The 15,628-nt window shown below is 55.9% G+C and overlaps 1 protein-coding gene across 2 annotated transcripts; it reads right to left on the bottom strand.

The window, feature by feature from the left end:
* Positions 1–798: 798 nt before the first annotated feature.
* LGALS9 (galectin 9) lies at positions 799–14,812 on the bottom strand. Of its 2 annotated transcripts, XM_080825815.1 has the most exons (11): positions 14,695–14,812; positions 10,764–10,855; positions 8,534–8,735; positions 7,378–7,488; positions 6,485–6,580; positions 4,797–4,832; positions 4,180–4,230; positions 3,548–3,589; positions 2,833–2,921; positions 2,530–2,692; positions 799–1,422 (listed from the first exon to the last, which is right to left on the bottom strand). In XM_080825815.1, the coding sequence occupies exons 1-11, from the start codon at positions 14,731–14,733 to the stop codon at positions 1,276–1,278; spliced, it is 1,068 nt and encodes a 355-aa protein (XP_080681941.1). In that variant the 5' UTR covers positions 14,734–14,812; the 3' UTR covers positions 799–1,275. The 2 variants fall into 2 exon arrangements, with proteins under 2 accessions (XP_080681941.1, XP_080681942.1); XM_080825816.1 differs by lacking the exon at positions 6,485–6,580 and having other exon boundaries at positions 14,695–14,811.
* Between the last annotated feature and the right edge of the window lie 816 nt (positions 14,813–15,628).

A 15,628-nucleotide genomic window follows, 5' to 3' on the forward strand; every position in this document is an offset into this window, starting at 1 on the left:
TCTCAGAAGCGTGAGGCTAGTTGCTGGGCTCACCTGTTACCAATCTTCGTGCATCACGGAGGCCCGAGCCCGGAGGCCCGAGCCCGGAGGCTGGAGCCCGGCGTGCTTTCTCCCACCCATGTGGGGTTTGTGGGGAACACCGGGGAGTGGATGTGATGTCAAGACTCGCCCCATCAAAGTGAGCCCATGCTCCCTGCCCCTCTGCCCTCACCAAGAACCTCCCCAATTCCAGAGACTCCAAAATGTTCCAAACACATTCAGTGACCACAATGACCCTGAACTTACGTGCCAACAAGCACTTGTCTTCTTCCTCTGAAAGACCCTAGGAAAGAACAGAGCCCCCTGTCGAGAAACGTCCAGTTAGTTGGTGGAGACCCGTGGAGTATCAGGCTGACTTCCATGGAGCAGGGAGGGTAGGACCCGGGTGTAAGGAAAGGTGAAAGGTAGGACGGAGGGGGAGGGCCCTGGAGATCGCCTCCCACGTGAAACGAACAGCTGGTGGCGTGGGGCTGAGATGGAGTTGACTGGCGGAGTGGGCATGTGGCTGGGAGGATGGGGTGTGGGCCTGGTCTGGGAGCTTGGGAAGGCCCAGGACCCTCCCTTTCTGCCAAGAGGACTGAACATAGGACTCAGCCTGCAGGGACCACCCTCTGCTCCTCAGATGGGAGGATGTAGGCAGCCGGAGCCCTGGACGCAGCCCTGACCGAGGAAGGCAGCCCCCCGCCAGCTGCTTCTTCCACGCCAGGCTGGCTGCAGCCGGAAGCAGAGCCAGACCAACATGCCTTTTTTTTTTTTTTTAAAGATTTTATTTATTTATTTTACAGAGAGAGAGAGAGAGATCGATCACAAGCAGGCAGAGAGGCAGGCAGAGAAGGGGGGGGAAGCAGGCTCCCTGCTGAGCAAAGAGCTGATGTGGGGCTCTATCCCAGGACCCCGAGACCATGACTTGAGCCGAAGGCAGAGGCCTAACCCACTGAGCCACCCAGGTGCCCCATCTTTTTTCTTTTTTTAAAGATTTTGTTTATTTATTTGACAGAGATCACGAGAGAGGGAATACAAGCACCGGGAGTGGGACAGGGAGAAGCAGGCCTCCTGCCGAGCAGGACCCACCCAGGCACCCCCCCCCCAATACACCTTCTTTTCAGAAAAGCCCCAGCTCCCCAGCAGGCTGGGAGAGCCTGAGGGCAGGGACAGGGAGAGGGACAGGAAGACGGAGGTGAGGAGCCCATGTGGTCAGCACGGCCCTGCCCTCGGCCCCAGGGCCAGGGAGCCCAGCTATGCCTGCACATGGGTCAGCTGGACGTCGCCCCCCACTTCCAGGTTGTTGATGGCGGGCAGATTCTTCAGGCGGTGGCTATATTCCAGCAGGTGCTGACCGTCCACAGCCACCTTGAGGCCGTAGCCTTCACACGTGATCCACACCTGGACAGAGGCCACACCGTTTGCACTCCCCTCAGGAAGTCCTCCAACCCAAATGCAGGCTTCCGTCTCCCTCCATCTACCTGCCTTCCTCAAGCATGATTCAAACAAGCCTCACACCTCAGGTGCCCTCAGGCACCCTGGGAGAGTCACTCTCCCCTCCACATGACACCTGTGCCCTTATTGACTCTGTTCCCCCTTCCTCTGTGCCCCCATTCTGCACCCCTTGCCCACATGGGTAACTCTGATCACCCTTCAGCCTCTCCCCAACCAGCAAGCCTCCCCTGCTTCCCCCTGCCCTCCCGAGCCCTCCTTGTCAGGGACCCCCCACACCCGATCCTCACTCCCCCACCGACCCTGAGCCTCTAGGAGCAGGAACACCGGCCTGGGCCAACCATGTCCCCCGTGACCAGCACACGCCTGCATTCCTGCCGTGCAGCCTCTTGACTTGTCCTTCCCGCCCACCACACTCTCCGGGAGGCGGGAGGCCCACGTCTGTTAAAACATCACCATGACAGTGGACACTTGCCGCACACTTACTGTGCCCCGGAACCTGTCCTCAGCCTGTCACAGACATTATTTCATTTCATCCTTATACCTTGATGAGATGGAGATTCTTACTAGCTCCATTTTTTAGATGAGAAAACTGAGGCACAGAGCAGTTAAGTCACTTGCTTAAAGTCACACAGCTCTCTCTGAATCAAAGTCTACGCCTCTCTGGCTTGAAACACACCAACACAGCACACTGAAACCCAAACTTCGTTCCATGGCACTCAGGGCCCTCCATCAGGAGCTGTCAGTGCTGGCTGAGGAGTATTAAGGTGTATGGAAAAATACGGACGTTTGGGGTGGGGCCAGATATCACTTTTTCTTTTTGCGGCTCCTCAGGTGATTTGCATGTGGAGTCGGAGTTGAGAACACCTGTTCTGTTATGTCGGACAGCATGAGGACAAGGACAGCTGCAAATTGGGGGGCACTTTCTCTTCTGAGCCCAGCCCTCGCCCCAGAGGCATCAGCTCCTCTATGGCTCAAGGGGCCCCCCGACACCCTCCACCACCCCCACCCACCTGCTCTGTTTTCCCCTCTGAAGTCCAGGCCAAGGCCTCTTACCGAGAAGCTCCGGCCTCGGGCAAAAGGCATTTGTCGGGACAGGCTTCGCTCCTCAGATCCCCAAGAGCTGTTGATCTGCGTGTTGCGGACTACGACGTTCTCATCGAAACGGGGGTTCAGGTGGAAGGCGATGTCACTCCCAGAGCGCAGGTTGATGTGGAACCTGGGGGGTGGTGGGCAGCTCACGTGGACCCTCCTGGCCCCCTGAGCTCTGAGTTCCTACCCCTCCCAGTCTGCCCAGAGCCAGAGGGAATGACCAGAAGGAACTTGGGTTGTCTCTCCTTCTTGAGCATCCTGGCTTACCTCTGGGCAGTGGGCAGGACGGTGCCCGACACGAAGATGCTTTTGGAGGGGTACAGCCCACCCGGGATGGAGGTGAAGAAAGGCACTGGCTGTCGGGGGTGGGGGGAAGAGGGGCAGGTCAGTTGTGGAGGGGAGATTTGTGCCAATTGCCATGAATTTGGACTAATATATTTTCAAGAAAGCCCTCATTCGTCTGGGTGGCCCAGTGGGTTGAGTACTCAGGTCAACCTCAGGGTCCTGGGATCAAGCCCCATGTCAGGCGCTCTGCTTGGTGGGGAGCCTGCTTCTCCCTCTCCCTCTGCCTGCCACTCTACCTACTTGTGTGCTCACTTGCTCTCTATCAAATAAATAAATAAAATCTTTAAAAAAAAAGAAAAAAGAAAAGAAAGAACTCCATGATACCATTACTTGGTCCAGTAAACACCAAAGGGAAACTTTCCAGCATTCCTTGCAGTAACGGGCTTCCACTGTCATGAAAAGAGCTTGGGCTGGACACAAAAGGATACCTGGGCTAAGAGGGGAAGGCCCTCCAATAGGCTCCTGGTGAAGGGACAGTTTTAAAGGTGACAGCTTCCTTCAACAGTCTTTTGATTCACTTGGATGTTTCTAGAACTTCAGCTTACTAAAAGATTGCTCTGATGTTGTCAGACCCCCACCACCTCCCACCCTGCCCGAAAAAGACCAGGCCTCCACCCTTCCCAGAGAAATGACTTACATAGGTCAGGGTGGGGTACACCACAGGTGGGATAACAGGATTCTGTTGAAAGAGACCAGGAAGTTCAGTGTGGGAGAGTGCACACCCACACAGGGTCCCCACATCCTTGAGGGGATGCTCTATCGCAAGGCCCTTGGCCTCTCCCCTTCGCCTTCCTTCCCAAGTTAGCTTCAGTGGAACTTCTGTCCATGCCCCCTGAGCTCATTATGTCTGTCCCTCAACCCTTCCACAGGCAGCCCCACTAGCTCGGGGCCTCCGACTGATTCACAGCGGAAGCCTGCAACCAGCAGTGACATCCCAGGGCCTGTCCTCAGGATGCATGGCCTCAGACCTAGACACTGGAACCACTGCACTCCCCTTTCAGGAACAGAAGGACCCATTTTCTTGCTGGTCCCTAGGTGCACCTGCTTCTTAGGCCACTGGGCAAATCCACTCTGATCCAAAACCTCTGTTGGCCCAAGGGGAATTTTACTCACATGTGTCTTGAGCAGAGGGCCTAACCCCATACACCCCCATCCTCCTTGCCATACTGCTTTCTGCCTGCGTCTGGGACTACTGAGTTCAGTCCTTGGTGAAGGGGAATGTTGGGGGAGCAGGGCGGGCTGTGATCTCACCAGAGCTTTCAGACTTACAGGGAACGGCTGTCCAGGGGTGCTCTGCACGGTGTGGATGACAGTTTGAGTCTGGAAGAAACAAACCCTGGTTTGACCCGGCTCTCACCAGCGCAAAGACCACCTCCTGCCACCAGAGGGCACCCTTATGAGGTGCGGTCATCCTGAGCGTGTAACCAGCCCAACCACCTCCCACCTCACCAGCACCCCCCCCCACCACCAAAGCTTGTGGGCAGAGGGGTTTCTTCTCCGGAGGGGATGAGGTAGCGGCAAAACTTTCTTCTGCTTGGAGATGAAACAGGCTGCCTTTGCGGCCTGTGGCCCATCTTTCTTCTCAGGGGACTTTTTCTAGCACAGCCTTGCTTTCCAGGAGGGAGGGAGTGAGTGTAGGGCCTCTGTCTCCTGTGGCTGCTCCCAGACAGGCAGAAAGCGGCAATTCAAGCTGTTTCCCAATCCATGAGGCCCAGACAGTCCCCCCCACCCCAGCCCCACATCCTCCCACCACCAGGCAGATGGCCAGGGTTGGCCTTGGCCACAGCCCCCTCTGGGAGAGGCCCGGTGCCCAACCCTGCCTCCTCCTCCCAGCCCACAGGAAGAAGCAAATTGAAGACAATCCCGGGAGAACTCAAGAGACTTACAATGGGAGCCGAGTTGACCGGCCAAACGCCTGTAGACTGACGGGGATAAGAAGATCAAAACAGTAGTTAACATTAGTGTTACATGCAGGGGGGACACTGGCAGAAACTGTCATAAGAAAGGCCTCCCCAGACTCGTGCTCCCCTCCTTCCTGCTCCCAGGCAAGCGTTCCAGAACCTCGGCCCCCCAGCCCCATCCCAGGTACACACTGCGCTGGGGCAGGGGTGGGGGTGGGCACGGAGGCAGGGACATCTTCTATTGGCTCCTCCACAGGGAGAGGCCATAGAGCTCCCCTCAGCTTCCAGGGGCAAAACCATTAATTCAGGTACCATATTTCATTCCTAAGGTGGAGCATTTATTGAAGGCCTACTGTGTGCCAGGCTCTGGCTTCAGGACATTCACAAGGGATGCATCTTCAGCTCCTGTTTTGCTAGCGAGGCAACAAGGCTCAGAAAGGCTCATCGGCTTGCCCAAGCCCCTCTGGGTACCAAAGGATAAAATCCAAAATCTTACCCAGTTCTGGCTGATTCTATCTACAACATGACACCCTGTCCTCCCCCAGCACAGAGTCAAAGTCGGGCTGCCCTACAGACTCCCCAGAGCTTGCCCTGTCCTGAAGTCAGCACAGCAGGAGGCATAAGCCCTGTCAGGACCTTGAGAGGCCACAGAAAGGCTGGGCAGAGAGGCACCCGGTCCTTTAGCCAACCCCCTGCTCCAGTGGCCAAAGGGAGGGCCAGGCCCTACTTTCCTTGTCCTAGACCCTGTCCCCAAGCAGCAAACGCTTCTTGCCCTAGCCGGTCTCCCATTCCACGGTCTGTGCAAGCCACACTCCACGCTCCTGGAGCCCCTAGAGCTCACTCAGATGCCGTGCGAAGTGCTGGGGGTCCGCAAATGAACAAGCCACAAGCCCCGCCCACAAGGGGCTTGCGAGTCGGGGCGGGGGGGGGGGCGTGGACGCAGTTTCAGGGACAGACATGGAAGTACAGTTATAACAGGACATGGTGACTGGGATAGCACGGATAGGTACAAAGCCCACGGGGACACAGGGGGCATCCTGTGAGGTTCCAAGCAATGAAGATGCCCCCCAAAAGTGACATTTAAGCAGAGCACTGAAGGACTGGTAAAAGGTCAGCTTCAGGGGGTGGGGGGGAGGTGCGGGGTGCTGTCAGATGCCAAAAGCCTGGTGGCCCGAGAAAGCCTCAAGTGAGCAGTGGAGGCCTCCTGAGCATCCTGGGTGAGGGGGTATGGCCAGGAGGTGGGCTGGGGCAAGACTACGGGGGTGAAGCCGGCTTCTGCACCCCCTGCTGGGGAATCCAGGCTTTATTTAGAAGGACTTGGAACCTTTGGGATGTTGAAGTAGGGAGAGGATGCGGATGCGATCAGATTTGGGTAGAGAAGGGCTCAAGGCCAAGGTGGGCGGGGTGAGCCGGGAACTAGACATTGGTCCTTGTCATCAGGGGTCAGATGGCCTGGCCCAAGAAAGGCTGTGGCTTCAGGAGGGGGAGGTGTAGGAGCACTGCAGGGAGACTAAGGAGGGAAAGGAAGAGCCAAGGCCAACTCCCAGGTCCCCAGCTTGGGCCGGGGAAGCTTCGGGGGGGGCGTGATGGGGCCTGGCTGCTGGAGCCAGCCTCTAGGACCCTCTGTCCTTCCTGCTAGTGCTCAGCTTCCAAGGCCTCCACATTGAACTCACTTTTGGGTTTCGGCCCTTGGGCTTGGGTGGGACACGGGCAGTCTGGGAGAATTGCACGGTGGAGAAGGCAGGCTGGGTAAGGCTTACTCGGGTATTCTGTTAAAACAAAAGGCACCGGGATGTGAAGAGAAGCATTAATGGAGTTAAGGAAGCACAGAAAGGTGGGGGGGGGGGGTGGGATGGGCCAGAGGGAGGAAGCCAGGCAGGGAGGGGAGGGGAGGGGTGTTCAGGATCCCATGCAGGGACAGAGGGGAGGACCAGGCTCCAGTGAGAGATAGCTGCCAGCAAGCTCTCTCCCCACCCAACCCCCGACTCCCCTCCATCTCTCTCCCCTTCCCCACCCTCTCTTCCCCCCTGCCCCGCTCTCTCCCCCTCCTCGATGTTGGCAACACGTTCGAAAATGTTAAAACACAGAGAGGGTCCAATAGAGCCCAGCATGGGCCCTTGCAGGCCGTGTTGTGACCTCTGACATGTGTTACCTCCTTGAATTCACATCATAACTCATGGGGCAGCAGTGACTATGCCCCTTCCACAGATGGGGATACTGAGGCTAGGGGAGGCCAAGTGGCTTGTCTAAGATCCCACAGCTGATGACAATGTGCAGAGCTGAGCTAGATTCCGTTTGATTCCCAAGTTCTTTCTGGAGCCACATGGCCTCCTAAGTGTGGCAGAAGTAGAGAGTGACAGAGAGGAGTGGCCTGGGAGACTGAAGCAAGCGTTCTGGACAAAGACAGGAACACAGAAGGACAGGACGGGGGGAGCTCGAGGGATGTCCCCAGAATCACCTGGGGAGGATATTGGCTGCCACCATTGGGGCCACTCAACAGGGCCCAGTGGAGCTAGGCAGGGCCCCAAACTCAGCCCCTGAGACAGATACCAGGGGCTAGTCTGACCTGGAAGCCGATGAAGGACAGCTGCACAGCCCCGGTGATGGACAGGGTGTCCACGCGGTGGAAAGGCACGCGGTGTGAGTACTGCACAAAATGGCTCCCGTTCACCGTCACCTGCCAAGATGAGGGCACATTCTGGGGAAAGGGCTCTCAGGCCAAGGCGGGGGACCTGAGCCCCTGCTCTCGGGAATCAAGTCCCAAGTCTGGTTTTCACGTGTGTCCCCTGGGGAGCAGGCGCACCAGACGTCAGAGCTGTGCCAGCTGTAAGACCAAAACTACATCTGAACCCTGGCTCCACGTGGCTCTTTGGTTCTCACTGTTCTTTATTATCGTCAGTTGGTCTGTTTAACCTTAGCTCCCCTGAGGTGTTCTTTAAATATGCATAAACATGTTTGTTGGGGGGAGAGGAGAGGCGACCCTGGGTTGTACACGGAAAGGCTGGGCACATTCATGCTCACACAAAGGACAGACATGGGGATACTCACCCCTACCCTGTCTCCCAGGCCCACAGACACTACTCTGCTTACTAACGTAATTCGAAACACCATGTAACATTAAGCCATTAGTAGAACCTGGATAAAGGTTGTGACAGTATTACCAGAAAAACAATGTTATCAGGGACCTGGGCTGGAGGAACGGCTACAGCAAAGGAATGGAATTAACTAGAACTTTAAAGACCCGCAGGGCCAAAATGCACCATGGTGATGATTCTAGTTCTTATTTCCCAAGTAAAAGATGTACCAGGTGAACCTGCAGACACAGGGGAAGGAGTGTGAGGACACTGTAGCCACCGCAGTGCCCCTACGAGGGAAAGGTCCCGCTCTCTGTCTAATGGCGTTGCACATGCGATAATTTAAACATTCATGTGCTTTACAGGGGTACCTTTCTGTAAGGTACCAACTTGATTTCAGCTCAGGTCAAGGTTTCAAGGGCCTGGGATCGAGCCCTGAGTCAGGTCCCGTGCTCAGCGCAGAATGGGCTCGGGGTTCTTCTCTCCCTCTGCCCCTCCTCCTGCTTACTCTCTCAATACATACGCATACACATACATACAATCTTAAAAAACAGATGGCTCATGTGATTTATAAAGGCCATTTACGCCTCACCTGGTGGGGCTGGGAGGTAGGCAACAGGAAGGGGGCTGCAGAGAGCTGCTGCTCACCTTGAAATCCCCACTGTCCACCAGGAAGCAGAGCTCAAACGGATGCCCCATCTGGAAGGGCATATGCATCTTCCTCTCCTCTGGCCCCCAGGTTCCATTCTGCTTCGTGTTGCAGACCACATAGCCACCCTCCTCGAACCGAGGGTTGAAGTGGAAGGCAATGTCATTGTCACTGTAGCCACTGTGAAAGTTCACAGCGAACCTAGGCAGAGGGAAATCAGATGGCGATCTGCAGCCTGGCTGACTGCCGGCGGAGGGGGAGGCCTTTGACTGGCGGCCGTGAACTTGCTCACAGCTTGCATGGCAGGTCGGGACCCATCCTTAGCTGGTGGCTATCCTTTCTGTTCACAGCGTCTGTACTTCGTGTGTTTTTGCGCAATGATGGCATTTTGCCCTTACTGTGTGGTTTTCTAAAAACACGTAGAAATGGATAAAGAAAAGTTTTGACGTGAGCAACAAGAAGCACAGAGCTTGAAAACGGATTTGGATTTGTGTCCGAGAGGGAAGCCAAGAAATGTGCCTGGAAGTGAGAGCCTGTCCCCATCAGCTCGATTGGGAAAGAAGAAAACAAATTTAAAGAATGTCTGACATAGATGGACCAAAATTACGGAGCTAGCTACTATTAGAAAAGCATCGAATAAATAACGGTAGTTCCCCAGGCATGAGAGCTTTCTGTATGTACGTCTGTCTCTCACTGGAGGTTGGCGTGTGTCCCCCGCGTGACGTGCGGAGTGGTGACCCTGAAGTCAGCAGGCCTGGACCCGGACTCCAGCTCTGTCCTACTGGTCATTTGCGATGATCCTGGACCACACGCTGTCCTCGGGTCACCATACCCCTAAGAGCTAAGTGACTTCCTTCCTCTGTGGATGCTTAGTGAGGGGGTGCTCAGGAAACCCCCACCTGAGTAAATGTCCATTCCTGTCTCTGTCCTCAGAGGAACCTCTCACCCCTTAAACTGCCTTTGGGTACAGCTATGGCTCTAAGATGAGGAATTAAAACCAAGAACCTTCCAAAGGGCCTAGCTCACAAAAGGGCACAATAAATGTTTGTTCTGCCTTTTCCCAGACAGAGCAACCTCAGGTCCTAAAACCAAGTTCTGGTCTGAGGTTCTCCTCCGAGGTTCCTCTGTCTATCCCAGCCTTCCCTGAACTCAGCGCGAGCCTGGTTCACCGCCTGCTTCTTGGGGTCGTTCTGGTCTCCCCAGCTATACACAGTGCTCTCGGGTCATCCACAGACCCCAGAGGTCAGGCCTCAGAGGCGACTCTTGAGAGATATTCTAGTCAATTCCTGCAGAGCCTGCTTGACTTCTTACTGATGGAGCATGAGTTCTGGATGTTGTCCTAAACCCCAGGTCATTTCCAGAACCCTCAGTCAGCAAGACCCATTGGAAACTGTCACGGCCCTGAGCCCAGCCAGCCCTCCCCCTGGGAAAGGAGGCTCCCAGGGACTCTGAAAGCAGCAAATCCAAGTCTGTACTCCTCTTAAAACGTAGAATATTTTTCTAAAATGTCTCTGGGTATATTTTTCCCTTTGTGCCTTTGTGGTCGTCCAGCTTCATTCCTAGAGTCGTTAGAAAATCCTGCCCCAGGGAAGGATGAGTGCACCAGCTTTGCAGGAAGGCAGGGGTGGGGTGGGGTGGGGAGGACAGGATGGGAGTAGAAAGCCATTGACGCCAGAGGAGGGGCAGGCAGAGGGAGAAGGAGAAAGGAGAAAAGTTCTGAGGGGAGATCCCAGAGCCCCCTGCTGGCAGGGTTGAGGGGGATCCTGGTGCCTGGCTTCCCTCAGAGTCTCCTGGGGGCCCTTGGGGCTCTCAGTGTTTCCCAGAAAAGACCTCAAAACTGAAAATGACCAAAATGCGTTTGATGACAAGTTTAGAATATTTCTAGATCAGTGAAATGAGGGCTCCGGGCAGTGATGAGAAATGAAGCAATTGAGACTTTTGTAGCTGTGGGTTAGAGAGTGGAAAGCTCAATCCCAGAACATTATTATCTGCCTCAGGGCTGGCCCACTCCACCCCCCCCCCACAGTGAGCTCCTGTGCTCCCTAATTCGGGGGGTGGGGTGTCTATGTTCATGGCACCCAGACGCTCCTGGCAGAGGGCAGTGGGGTCGCGTGGGCCACCCGGGATCCCCCAGGCCAGGAGTGGGTGGCTCAGGGGGCGTTGGGTGAGTGGACGGGTGCCATTGTTGGCTGGGGGCTGAGTCTGGAGAGAAGAAACAGTTCCAGGTACCTGGTTCCATTGCAGTAAAGAACGGCCCCATTGATTGTGATCTTCAGTCCGTCCTGGAGACCCCCCTGGATTTTCCCGGAGAAGGGGATGCCCTGCGGGGAGAAAATGCTGGTCGGTCAGTGGGCCCGCCTCCTTCTGCATGGACCCCTCAGCACTGGCCAGCGGCGGCCTGGGGGTGGGGGCCCCGTGCTTGGGTGTCTCAGCCTCACGGATCTTCCAGACCCGAGTCCAGCTAGTTCCACAGACATTCTGTGACTGCGCCGGGGACACCTGGGGGCTTAGAGGATGCGATGGGGCACTGGTCGCCCTCAAGTGTCTAAGAGGAAGGGCCAGCTTCTAAGAGGAGGAAGTCACGTGTGCACGGCCACTCGGAACCCAAAGAAGCCCATCCTCACCCAGGGTAGCGACGGGCACTGGGACAGCGCCCGTGCTGCCTGCCGGGACTTCATTCGGACTGACCGCGACAGGGCCATCTGGGTGAAGGGTCTTCTGTCGCTGCTCAGGGAAGGCCTGTGCTCGGCCATTAAATACCTTGGTGAACTTGAGCAAACCACAGTGTCTCTGCTTCTCTGAGTTCCCTCTGTTGTCTCGGCCACGCCAGTGGTCTGGAGAAGTAGCTTAAGGCCCCGCATGGCCTACTTCTCTGAAAACATAACTCCTCTCATTTATCTATTGAGGCCTAAAAATCTCTTAAGGGCCTTTCCCCCTGTCGCAAGACAGAATGCTTCAAAGGCGGGTACTCCCAGCAAGCACACCGCCCTCCCCGAAGCCTTTTCACACTGAGGTGTTAGGATCTACAATCAGAGTGTGGGTGGGAGTGGGGTCCGTAAGCGCCCAGTGGGAAGGCAGGGATGGTGGCGGGAAGTGTGCGGATCATGGGCACAGGGCAGTACAGGTTACTTTCAAGCAACGATTTCCCCAGAAATGTTTTGAGATTTTAGTATGTCTTAAACAGTGGGTGTCCTCAAACTGTGAAAAACAACATTATTTTAAATGGATTATTATAATCTGGACAGCCTGGGTAGCTCAGTCATTAAGCGTCTACCTTCAGCTCAGGTCATGATCCCAGAGTCCTGGGATCGAGCCCCACATCTGGCTCCCTGCTGGGCGGGAAGCCTGCTTCTCCCTCTTCCACTTCCCCTGCTTGCGTTCCCTCTCTTGCTGTCTCTCTCTCTCTCTCTGTCAAATAAATAAATAAAATCTTTAAAAAGAAAGGAAGAAAGAAAGAAAGACGGAGGGCGGGACTTCTGGCTGAGGGAGGCCAGTGTCCTCTGGAAGCTGGAACAGGCAAGGAAAGATTCTCCCCTGAAACCTTATTGATACTTTTAGATTTCCAACCTCCGGAACTGTAAGAAAACAAATTTGTGTTGTTTTAAGCCTGGCAGGCAAGGCTGCTGTGGAATTTGGACGTGTGTGCGCACGTGCACACACGCACGTGTGTGTGTGTGCGTGTGTGCGCGTGTGCGTGTGCGTGTGCGTGTGCACGCGCAGGCACATGTGTGTTTGAGAGAGAGAGAACTTTTGCATTTATGGTCTCCCCGAGTGGGGTCGCCTCCCAGCTCCTTGTGTAACAGCTCTCCCACTGGGCAAGTTACTTGACCTGTTGGAACCCCTGGTCCTTTCTCACAGCAGTGGGACAACACCGGCCTGACAATGTTCCTGAGAGGGTTCGACGAGAGGCCGCACAGCTGCCCAGAAAGCCCTGTGTTCCCAGGTCTTTGACAATGGCAATGCTTTGCATCAGGATGAATTAATGAGAACTTGCTCTCAGCTCCCGCCTGTGTCCGGAGGCTGAGGACGTTTTCCTCCTCTTCCTGTCCAGAAAAGCCAGGCTCTACAGGCAGGAGGCTGGGCAGCCTCCTCCTGAGGCCCAGCGTGGGGTGGGGTGGGGTGGCTCCCCAGCAGGAGGCAGCAGCAGACTTTTAGCTGAAGGGTACGGGTGCCCCAGAGGTTCCAAGGCCCTTCACTAACCTGCCCTCTCGGTGGCCTCATCTCCCAGCACTAGCGCCTTTTTTACAGAGGAAACTGAGGCACAGAAGATGTGGTAGTTTGCCCAAAGCCACTTAGATGATCCGTGATAGAACGGGGCTTGAACCCCAGCACCCATACTTTTAATTAACACATAGGTGGCTTCTCACATCGAAGTACAGAAATCCTCGTCCCTGGCTCTTCCCCAGACCCAACATGGAGTCTTGTTCAGACTGTGGTCCCAGACTCCGTCCTGGACCTCTGAAAGGGCTGCCCCGGTGAGACCGGAGGTGCGTGGGCAAGGAAGGGAGGCCAGACTTCCAAGGCAGCCCGGCTGTGTGACCTTCCCATCGCACTTGGAGGAAGCAAGTTTCCCATGGCTGGATGTCAGTGGGCCGCCTGGGAGAGGGCACCCACGGTGTTCCCGAAGCCTGGGGTGGGGGCTGCACCCTTCCACTCTCTTGTCTGGGACTCCAAGGCCCTGTTTTAACTCACTGTAGCCCACAGGAGGATTTTTCTTGTGATTTGAACATTCTGAAGGCAAGGACTGGAAAGTAAAAACTAGGGAGCAGAATAATGAAGTGTCAGAGCCTAGAAGAATCTCTGGGATCCCCTGCCTGATGGAGAATGAGTGTAAGGTGACGTGTTTTGACCCCGAGAGTCCCATGGAGGCCCAACAAACAGGGTCTGGTCCAGCTTCCTCCAGCGACCTGTCCCTCCCCATCCCCAACCTTGCTGGCACTGGGGAGGAAACAGGCCAAGCCAGGCCCTCTGCTGAGTGTGGAATGTCCCCACACCCCACCCACCGAAGGGCTCTGTCAGCCCTTCGGCCTAGGCCCCTTGGGAAGCTCTTTGCCAAGGCCCAGAGGGGCTCCTGCTAGAGGGGAGGGCCCAGGACACAAGTCTTCTGGGCCTGGGGCTGCTGCTTGCCTAGCTGCTGTTATCACAGCTCTCTCTGTGGGCACCTCACTCTCCTAGGGGTAAGGCAAGGCACCTCTCTTATCTGCCACCTGCCATCTGGGCACATCAGGTAAGTAACTTCAGCCTCACTGAGACTCAGTTTCCCATGGATGAAGTGGGGATAGTAAGGCTCACAGGGTTTAGACAAGGCCGTCAGTTGACGGAGCCTACACGGATGTGGCCAAAGGTACAACAGGCAGCCTTTGAGCCCCACGCTGCAGGGACAGCCCACTTCCTTCTCCCGCCTGAGATGGCCCCTCTGTAGACACCCTTGGCCTGCCTCTGCCTGTCTACTCACCCCTCAGGGAGCAGATACCGCCTCAGGAGGGCTTCCTTGCTGCCTCCAGACTCCTAATAATCCAAAACACTTCCAAAGCAACCCCCCCTCCGCCCCGCAGCATGCCAGGCACTGTTCAGACACTCGAGATATGCCGCCTCGCACATCCTTACCACCCCTGGGAGGTGCGCTCGAGGATGATACCCATGTTACAGATGTGGAAACTGAGGCCCAGAGAGATAAAAGTAACTTGCCTGAGGCCACCCGGCTCCTAAATGGCTGGACCCAGGGAGGCTGTCTCCAAAGTAAGTCCCCTCAAGTGCCATGCTAGCCTCCCCCAGAAACCCTGTTTACTTCTCCATGCATACAAACAAGCCATCACTCACCTAGTTATTCCAGATGCCCGTCTCCCCTTCCCCCTCTGCTGCTCTCCCCCCTCCCCACTTCCCACACCTAGAACAGGCTCCCGGGTGGGGGCGGGGGGTGCTCAGTGAACAGCAGTGACCATCAGCCCACCAGCCCTGAGAAGCAGGGGAGAGAGTTGAGTCAGGAGTCCCCCACTTGGCTTTCTGTCCTCCCTCCTGTGTCCTCTTTGGGACACTTGCCCTCTTCCCCTGCTGCCACCCAGGGGTCATCTCCCCAGAGACCCAGACTGCCTCCTCCTGGCTGAGGCCGCCAGCACAGCTCCGGACCAGCACCACCGCTGCCCGCCGCCCCGGAACTCACTGGGTTCAGGTAGGGAGGCTGGGAGCTGCAGAAGGCCATCTCTCCACCGCCTCTGGGGCCACTGTGGCTTGTCACCGCAGCCAGGCAGTCCTCTGCACAGGGAGGAGCTAGCCAGGAAATAGAAACCAAAGTGAACTGGCAATTACTCGATGGTGATGGGGCTGGGGAGGAGCCAGGAGCAAGAGGAAGTAGGTCTAGAGAAAAAGAGAGAGTAGGGTGTTGAGGGAGGGCTAGGGGTATGACCCAGGGATAAGGAAGTAGACACTTACCAGCCCAGTGACCTTTTCCCCTCTTTTCTCCTCTGGGCTCCACCCCTGAGACAGAATTGTGTTTGGTTCATACAGATTCAAAGAGCCTGACGCCACGGGCTCAACATCAGGTTTCTGGATGACACCGTCTGTAAGCGTGTGGCTGTGTCCCTGGACTGGGCTTGCTCCCAGGGCCCAGAAAACAGTGGGGCGGTGTGATGGGCATTGCCTGTGTGCGGGGTGGTGGTGGGAAGGCCCGCTCTTACCTGTTTACACACAGAGAAACTGAGGCTCAGTATCTAAAGGACATGCCCAGGGTCACCCAGGTCACCGGTGGCAACCTACGCTGTAGGACACTTGGGTTCTCAAAAAAAGCACTTCTCCCTTTCAAAATTCTGTTCCTTGTAGGAAGACCCAATCGTGTGGAAACAAGTGTTTTCCAACTAGAAAACACGGTAATGGGAATTGTTCTCCGAGAGGAGAGTGCTGCCCTGGGACTTTCAGATCCCCTCTCTAAGGATGGATCTCCTCCTTCTTTTCTCCCCTGTCCCTTTTCCCCCTGGGCTTTAGAATGAGGAGAGGGGAAGTCTCAGACATGACAGAACATGTCAAGTGACCTGGGGTCGGGTCGGGGGGGCGACATATGAAATAAACAGCATCTAAGTGGCTTCAGCGTGTAGTTAAGG

This window comes from Martes martes, assembly GCF_963455335.1.
Source record: "Martes martes genome assembly, chromosome: 16".
NCBI lineage: Eukaryota > Metazoa > Chordata > Mammalia > Carnivora > Mustelidae > Martes > Martes martes.